Genomic DNA, 9,691 nt, shown 5'->3' on the forward strand with positions numbered 1-9,691 from the left:
GCATTTTTTAGACAAGGTCCATATCCAGTTTTGTTGCATGGAAAGAGCAGGTTTGGAACAACATGATGACAAAAGATTCATTTTTAGATGAACTATTTCTTAGAAAAGTCTTGTCTTGCTCTATGGAGTCAAACAGCTTGTCAATGTCGAGTTTTGGACAGAGAAAGTGAGATGCCAGATCTTCTGCATTGCATCAAAATAAAAGGATTTTCGGATATGAAACAAATGAAAGATGAAATGTTACAGCCTACTGGAGTCATGTATCAGCGTTAAAGACTTGTGAATCGTTCTTAATGGATCTGAATAACCTCTGACTGATTTAAACACTGACAAAATGATGCTCTTCCTCAGTATTTTTGTCTTGATTTCCAATACAAATATCTAAATACTCTTAAATCAAGACACATTGTTACTTGTAAGTTACTTGAGATATTAAGTCTTGTTTTCTGAAAAATATATCAAAATGAAGTGAGTTTATGCTAGAACTAGAAGAAAAAAATGGTGCCAGAAAAATTAAATTAATTCAAAGGGAAAACAAGCTTATTTTTCTGACCCCATTGGCAGATATTTGTTCTTGTTTTAAGCAACAACTCACTTAATTTTGATGCATTTTTCAGAAAATAATCTATATCTTCTAATTTTGCTACTCAAGTAAATGTATCTTTATTTATGAATGTTTACATATTTGTGCTGGAAAACAAGACAAAAATACTTCAAAAAATGTTCATTCTTAGTATTTTTGTCTTGCTTTAATGTCTAAAATCAACATGAATTTACTTAAGAAACAAAATTACTTATAATATTAAACCTTTTTTTCCTGAAAAAAAATGCATCAAAATTTAAAACAAGAACATCTGCCAATGGGCTCAGAAAACAACTTTAACTTAATTTAAAGTGTATGTTTCTTTGAATAATTTTGCTTCTAAAGTAAATATATTTTCGTTTAAAAAAAAAAAGATATTTTACTAAAAAGCAAGACAAAATACTGAGTACACTGTGAAATAATTTTCTTACTGAGCCTTGTTTTTTAGTTTTCCAGTCCAAATATCTAAACATACTTAAATTAAGATTCATATTAAGATTAATTTATCTGAGAAGTAAAATGACATAAAATGAAAAACAAAAATGCATCAAAACTAAGTTAAGACTTTGGGGTCAGAAAAATAAACTTAATCCAAAGAGAAAACAAGTTTATTTTTCTGATACCATTTTTCTTAAAGCATGACCTTATGATCATTTGTCTTAATCATTTATCTTTATACTTAAATTAAGATTCATATTAAGATTAATTTATCTGAGAAGTAAAATGACATAAAATGAAAAACAAAAATGCATCAAAACTAAGTTAAGACTTTGGGGTCAGAAAAATAAACTTAATCCAAAGAGAACCAAGTTTTCTATTTTTCTGATACCATTTTTCTTAAAGCATGACCTTATGATCATTTGTCTTAATCATTTATCTTTTTATGTAATTTTGATTCCCAAGTAAATGCATTTTGATTTAACAATGTTTAGATACACTACCAGTCAAAAGTTTTTTATGTTTTTTAAAGAAGTCTTCTGCTCACCAAGCCTGCATTTATTTGATCAGAAATACAGCGAACGCAGTAAAATTGCGAAATATTTTTATTATTTAAAATAACTCTTTTCTATGTGAATATCTGTTAAACTCTAATGTATTTCTGTGATCAAAGCTGAATTTTCAGCATCATTACTCCAGTCTTTCAGCCTTGATAAAGACTTTTATAATGCTACAAATTATTTTTATTTCAGATAAATGCTGTTCTTCTGAACGTTCTATTCATCAAAGAAACCTGACAAAATATACTCAGCTGTTTTTAACATCATAATAATAATAAAAATGTTTTCTTGAGCAGCAGATCAGCATATTATACTGATTTCTGAAGATCATGTGACACTGAAGACTGGAGGAATGATGCTGAAAATACAGCTGCGCATCACAGAAATACATTACATATTAAAATATATTCAAATACAAAGCAGTTATTTTAAATAGTAAAAATATTTCACAATATTACTGCTTTTGCTGTATTTCTGATCAAATAAATGCAGGCTTGGTGAACAGAAGAGACTTCTTTAAAAAACATTACAAATCTTACTGTTTAAAAGCTTTTGACTGGTAGTGTATATACCAACAACAACAACAAAAAAAGCATAAACTCACTTAATTCTATTTGAATTCTATCTGATGTTATTTTGCATTTAACACATCTTGATTTATGACACTTGATGTTTGTCCTGGAAAACGAGACAAAGACACTGAGAAAGAACATTATCTGGAGGACAGACTGTAAATGTAACTTTATTTTGCTGTGATTAGGCTTTGCTTTCGGAAATCTGAATCTGAGCGGCGGTTTGTCCTCGTCGTCCCACTGCGGCGCAGAAATTCCCTCCGGATGAGAGGCGGCCGAATATCTGTCATTCTTTCACACTGCACTCATTTACACGACTCGAAGCGCAGCTCCTACACGTAACCTCACTAACACGGCTCTCTGTTATTAAAGGATAAGTCCACTTCCAGAATACACACTTCCTGACGATTTACTCACCCCCATGTCATTCCAGGACTTTTCTACATATAATGGACTTCAGTGGTCGAAATGTAGTTTCAATGCAGCTTCAAAAGAACTCTACACGATCCCAACCAAAGAATAAAGATCTTACCTAGCCAAAGGATCATTTTCTGAAAAAAAATCATATTTATACATGTTTTAACCACAAATGCTTAGCTTGCTCTAGCTCTGAGATGCAAAGAAAGTCACATGCCCTTTACAAAAAAGGTAAAACAACGATGTCTGATGATTTTAAAGTTGGAGGAGAGTTTTTTAAGACAGAGAACTAATCGCACGTGACCTTTCCAACAGGATTACGCAATGTGTGAAGACAGAGTTAGAGCAAGCTGAGCATTTGTGGTTGAAAAGCGGATAAATATTATACAGATATATACAGATCGTTTGGCTAGATAAGATCATTATTCTTTGGCTGGGATTGTGTAGAGTCCTTTGAAGCTGCATCGAAACTGCATTTTTAACCTTCAACCCGTTGATCCCCATTGAAGTCCACTATGTGGAGAAAAATCCTGCAATGTTTTCCTCAAAAAACTTAAGGTCCTTGCACTCCGAGTTCGACATTTTCGTATGCGTTTTACTGTTTTTTTTCCCGTATATGTCATCCTTTCCTATCAAAATGCATGCTACGGATTCGAACACGCAGAAAATCGAACCTGGTCCGAATTTTTTTATGAAGGACGAAAGTTTCGGAGGCAGTGTGCAAAGTCCTTTAATTTCTTTGCGACTGAAGAAAGACAGACATGAACATCTTGGATGGCATGGGGGGGAGTAAATTATCAGGAAATTTCGATTCTGGAAGTGGACTTATCCTTTAAAGCGCCGGGGCTTTATTGCGTTTTGAGGGTCTTTGGGGCGACTTACACGTGTCCGAGCTCGTGAGCGATGGTGAAGGATGCACTCAGGCCGTTCTCCTCGCTGATGGAGCAGCTTCGGTACGGGTCGCACATCGTCCCCAGCTCCGCCAGACCTTCATTAAGAGAGAGCAGACATGTTCAGTCTCTGAGGTCCAAGTGCGAGTCAAGTCTCAAGTCTTTAAAGTGGAGTCCAACTCCCGTCTCCAGTCTTTGTTCTGTTTTTAGCAACAGTTCTTTCAGCTAGTTACTGAGGCTCAATCAGTTTTGAAATACTGATTTCAGGATACGATTGTCCTTTATTATTTCTCAGACAAAATGCTGCACATTTCTTTGAAAAAATTTAAGTATGTCGACTAACAAAACTAAATTGAAATTTTCCCCAATCAATCAAATGTGACCCCGGATCACAAAACCAGTCATAAGGGTCAATTTTTCTGAAATTGAGATTTATGCATCATCTGAAAGCTGAATACATAAGCTTGTGTGTGTATGGTTTGTTAGGATCGGACAATATTTGGTCGAGATACAACTATTTGAAAATCTGGAATCTGAGGGTGCAACAAAATCTAAATATTGAGAAAATCATCTTTAGAGTTGTTCAAATAAAGTCTTTAGCGATGCATATTACTAATCAAACATTAAGTTTTGATATATTTATGGTAGGAAATTTACAAAATATCTTCATGGAACATGATCTTTACTTAATATCCTAATGATTTTTGGCATGAAAGAGAAATGTATAATTGTGACCCATACAATGTATTGTTGGCTATTGCTACAAATATCCCCCAGCGACTTAACACTGCTTTTGTGCTGCAGGCTCACATATTATATTTGTACTCTTGAACAAATGAATAACACAAATAAAATAAATCTCATATAAACAAACTAAGGTTTTGTCTGTGCTCTTTTCATTTAAAATTAGAGGCAAACACAGTATTTTAAACACAATCCAAACAAAGATGCAGCATGAGCAGCTTTTAATCTGAACTGGATTGTATAATTTGAACATTTGAAGCAATTACAGAATGGTCTGACTTTAGTTTTGTGAAACTATAGGCTACTGCATAAAATATCTGCACGAACCAAAACAGCAGACAGGCTGGATGAGAATGCAGATTCACTCTCTGCCAGCAGGTGGCGCTTATGGAACAGCAGCGATAAAGCGTTTTATTGTTTGCCGCTGTAAACAAAGCAGCGCTGCGGTTATGAACACTACTTTAATAGCTATGCATTATACAGAGGCAAGATGAAAAGAAAACACCATCTAAACTTTTCTAAAACCAGTAAGTTTGAGTTTTTTACGAGTGTCTTGAGTCACGAGTCCAAGTCAAGTCGCAAGCCTCTATTTATGCCACTTAAGTGCGACTCGAGTCCAAGTCGCAGACTCGAGTTTCCATCTCTGAGAGAGAGCATGACTTTATTATCCAGTGCTTTTGGTGGTTTTTGGGCCCTAAACACCTGCTGGGGCCCGGCACAGGTGGCTGGTCCTATACGACACGCTGATGACAGTTAAATGAAGCACAGCTGACAGACTTTCTGCAGGATCTGGTTCTGCTTCAGGAACCTGCTGTCAGTCCATTCAGTGACCCCACACAAGTCAAAATAATGAGCCACAAAAAAATAACTATTTTTTAAATAGTTGATTATACAGCAGCATATTCAAAAACAGGTATGTTGCATTTTCAAACTAGTTTTGGAAAAAAAATATTAAGAAGAAGCAGAAGAAAAAAAACACTAAATTAGTATTTTAAAAACAAAACATGAATCAAATGTATTACTTAATTTAACTCGTATGCAGCAATAAGCATTATTGTAACATGACCTACAAGACTGCATGCACTGATGTTTTATTCAGCAAGAAAAATAAATAGTTATTTTGTCATTTTAAATCAAACCTCTGGCAATTTGATCAAATAATGAGTCAAAAGGGAGAAAAAAAATATTATTAAAATGACTGATTCATTTAGAAAGATATTTCACATTTCCAACTTTTTTGTAATAATAATAATAAAATAAACATTTGACAGTCTGATTAAATATGAAAAAAATTATGATTAAAATGACTGATTAAAAAAGGTCAAATAAGTAGATATTTCACATGTATTATATATATATATATATATACAGTATATATAATATTTTGGCAGTGTAATCAAATAATGAGTCAAAAAGGAGAAAAATATGTAAAATATTGATTAATTTAGAAAGAACAAATATTTAAATAATAAGATATTTCACATTTACAATTTTTTGTGAAAAATATTAATAATAATAATAATAATAATAATAATAATAATACATTAAAAATAAATCATACATTGGGAGTTAAATTTACTTTGTTCAAATAAAAAGTAAAAAAATTTATTATTTAAAAATTGAATATGAAACTGTATGCAGCAACAAGCACTGCTGTACATGACCACACTAATGTTTAATTCAGCAAAAAAATAAAAGTTGCATTTTTTAAACCAACCTGAGTATGCTGCAGTGTGGGATGCAGAGCATGTGAGCGGTGTGACGCTCCGCTACGGTTTCCGCTCTATGGACGTGTGCTCCGATCAGTCGCTCTAACCGCCCGAGCAAGCGCTCCGTTAATATTCCGCTCGCGCTCACAATAATAAGATATTTCACATTTACAATTTTTTGTGAAAAATATTAATAATAATAATAATAATAATAATAATAATAATAATAATAATACATTAAAAATAAATCATACATTGGGAGTTAAATGTACTTTGTTCAAATAAAAAAATTAATTATTTAAAAATTGAATATGAAACTGTATACAGCAACAAGCACTGCTGTACATGACCACACTAATGTTTAATTCAGCAAAAAATAAATAAAAGTTGCATTTTTTAAACCAACCTGAGTACGCTGCAGTGTGGGATGTGGCTTCTCATCCAGCTGCATGCAGCACATTTGAATACCGCACACATACTGCAGAAATAACAGATCAGGACAGTAGTGTGAAATCTTACCTAACGTGTCACACTTGTCCTTTGCTCGGCAGATGTCCTCCCTGAGAAACAAACACACATCCCATAATAGTGTTTATGCTGAAAGCTCAAGCTCAAACAGAAGCACACTGTAGCAGGCAGAGGTCATGAGGTCAAAGGTCAAGCTCAGGTCACCTGGTGATGAGCAGCGCCGTGTCGTGATGACCCGGGTGACTGTCGTCCAAAACGTTGTGACTCTGCTGCCACATGCAGAAGTTATGAAGCGTCGCAGTGGCGTAGAAGTTTATATTCGGCCCTTCCTGAGGAAAACACACACTTTATTATCCAAACCCAGTTATTACAGAGGAATAACTCACGGCATGTCTCACGGCACGTCATGCATTATTTCACTGTTTCAAGTTTCTCCTGAATTTCCGTAAGAATGAGTTGCTAGTCGTAATGTGTTTAAAGTTTAGAATTGAATGTGGAGGAGCTCAGAGTGTTTGATGAGAAAGGACTGAGATCTTCTCAATATCCCATCATATTAAAATATCAGGTTTTATTTCATTATGCATGAGGAAAACTGCTATTTTGCTGTTCAGACGATTTTTTATTATGCATTTTTGGCAGTTTGATGAGAGTCAAAAAGGAGAAAACAAACCATGTTTAAATGACAAAATTTAAGATATAAAGAAAAAATACATAAACGGATATTTTGCTTTTTCAAACTATTTTTTTTAACTTTTTTGGTGGTTTGAGGAGAAGTCAAAATAGTCAAAAAGGAGAAAAAATATTTTTTAAAACCTGAATATTGAATATTGTGTGTCAATTGAGTTATTTTAGAAAATATCTGAAATAAAATAAAGGGTTTTTTTTTCATTCTTTTTTTATTTCAGTTAACATTTATTCCGAGTACTTAAAATATATGTATATCTTTCATGGTTTTAGTTTTAGTTAACTATAATAACTCTGATATTGAGTCAATGAAAAATAAAGAAAAAATATTTTTCTTAAATTGAATGCGAAACAGAATGCAGTGCAACAAGCACATGATAAGTTGTTTAATTATTTAAAGGTGTTTAATTCAAATAAATAGTTAATTTGCACTTTCAAAACTAGGATTATGTAAAAATGTCTCATCAAAAAAAAAAAAAAAGTTACAAATGAAAATTGCATCTTTTATTTAAATTCATTAAATGCATTCATAAATTTAGATTTGAATGTGAAACACTATGCAGCAATCAGCATTACCAACACAAACAAAAGAAAAGAATATAATAATAACAACAATGACAGCAATAATAGCCATATACTGTAAAACAGTTGCACTGTAAAATAAAAGAAAATTAATATTTCATAGCTATATTATTTTAGTTTTACACTACAGTACATGACAATACTTCTTTCCTAATTTCTACACTTGAAGAGATATTGTGAATTTGGACTGCATTTAAACCCCAAAACACAACTCTGAAGACCTCTTACGTTAGAATAAGACGTTTAAATATATTTTTAAAACTACACTTTTTGCTCGGAAGACCTATCGTTTCATATCGTCACGTGATCACGATAATATCGCTTCGCTATGGCGATGTGGATAATACAGTTACATCCCCAGACGTCCCTGCGTCTGCTGTACCTGTTCGTTGTGTATGACGATGAGTTTGACGATCACGATGTTGATGAGGTTTCCTACACTGGGGTCTCTGTAGATCGCAGCGACCTGAAAGCACAGACGACACAGGACACAGTTCAGTCCAAAATACCCACAAGCCACTGCGCTGGCAAATATACTGAGAGACCAGTCATGCTTGAGGGTTCACCCTGCTCTGGATCTCCTAAACCAGTTTAAAACCAGAAGGGAAAACCTCAGACAGACGGCTGCATTTACAGACAGACACACTAACGCAGTCTTCTGATTGGCTGAGAGAACCACACCGCTATGACATCATTAGCACACCAAAACCCAATCGGATCACACGATCAGACCCGGACTGACCAGGGTTCTTATCGTTAACTACAACTAACACTAAAACCCATTACAGTTTGTTTTTTAGTTTTGTTACTTGAAATAAATGCTAAAAAATATTTGATTTCAGCTAGTATTTCTAATTATTGTTTCGTTTAACTTGAAGTACTAAAATAACTAATAAAATTGAAATAAAAATGATTTTTTTTTTGTAAAAATGACTGGCAGTCAGATCAAATAATGAGTCAAAACGTAGAAAATAATTATTTAAAAAAAAAAGTTGTCACATGATCTACATGACTAGATTTTTAACTAGGCAAAATAAAATTAAATAAAAAAATAAAACAAAATAAAATAAAATAAAATAATATAAAAACTATATAAACATATTTAAATGTAAAACAATTAAATACAATTAAATAAAATTAAATAAAATTAAATTAAATTACATATAACATATAACATAACATCAAATAAAATTAAATAAAATTAAATTACATATAACATAACATCGTGTGTGTGAGTGAGTGAGTGAGTGAGTGAGTGAGTGAGTGAGTGAGTGAGTGAGTGAGTGAGTGTGTGTGTGTGATTAACACACACTTTCATTTTCATATGTAAAATATAAACAATTATATTTCAGTTTCATTATATTATAAATATTACAATATATGCATTAATAATAATAATAACAGAGGAGAGAGAAAGAGCTCAGCAGGCGTCTGGAGTCACTTCCTGTGATATCACACCTACACAGTCCACTTCCTCTCAATCAATCAATTAATCAATCAGCTGAAGATAATGGAGTCCAGAAGCGCATTCAAACACAAACTAAAACTAAAACCATAAAGAAAAAACATTTGCATTACATGAAATAAAATCAACTTTACATTTAATCAGCTATTAGCCAAGGCAACATTCCTTATATACCTCAACATTACTTTCATTTACTTTAGCTTTACCTACTACAATAAAAAAAACGAATATAAACTAATATAAGAATTATAATAAATTATTACAAATTATAATAATAAAAACTATATACACACTTAGACAAAATGTCCTCCTCCTCCTCATCATCCTCATCATCCTCATCATCATCATCCTCCTCCTCCTCTCATCCTCCTCTCATCATCCTCCTGCTCATCATCATCATCATCATCCTCCTCCTCCTCCTCCTCATCATCATCCTCATCATCATCCTCCTCCTCTCATCCTCCTCCTCCTCCTTCTCCTCCTCATCATCATCATCATCCTCCTCCTCTCATCTTCCTCCTCCTCCTCCTCCTCATCATCATCATCATCATCCTCCTCCTCCTCCTCCTCATCATCATC

The 9,691-nt window shown here is 33.1% G+C and overlaps 1 protein-coding gene across 1 annotated transcript in view; it reads right to left on the reverse strand.

Moving 5' to 3' along the window:
- The window catches only part of LOC107564742 (A disintegrin and metalloproteinase with thrombospondin motifs 20-like), a 97,830-nt gene that overhangs the window by 79,451 nt on the left and 8,688 nt on the right, over nucleotides 1–9,691 (reverse strand). The window contains exons 2-5 of the mRNA XM_016249888.1: nucleotides 8,030–8,113; nucleotides 6,586–6,710; nucleotides 6,433–6,473; nucleotides 3,453–3,558 (exon numbers count right to left, since the gene is read on the reverse strand). Coding sequence (XP_016105374.1) covers nucleotides 3,453–3,558; nucleotides 6,433–6,473; nucleotides 6,586–6,710; nucleotides 8,030–8,113 — 356 coding nt within the window. The remainder of the gene's footprint in view (nucleotides 1–3,452; nucleotides 3,559–6,432; nucleotides 6,474–6,585; nucleotides 6,711–8,029; nucleotides 8,114–9,691) is intronic.

This window comes from Sinocyclocheilus grahami, unplaced genomic scaffold (genome assembly GCF_001515645.1).
Source record: "Sinocyclocheilus grahami isolate Dianchi unplaced genomic scaffold, SAMN03320097.WGS_v1.1 scaffold958.1, whole genome shotgun sequence".
NCBI classification, from domain to species: Eukaryota; Metazoa; Chordata; class Actinopteri; order Cypriniformes; family Cyprinidae; genus Sinocyclocheilus; species Sinocyclocheilus grahami.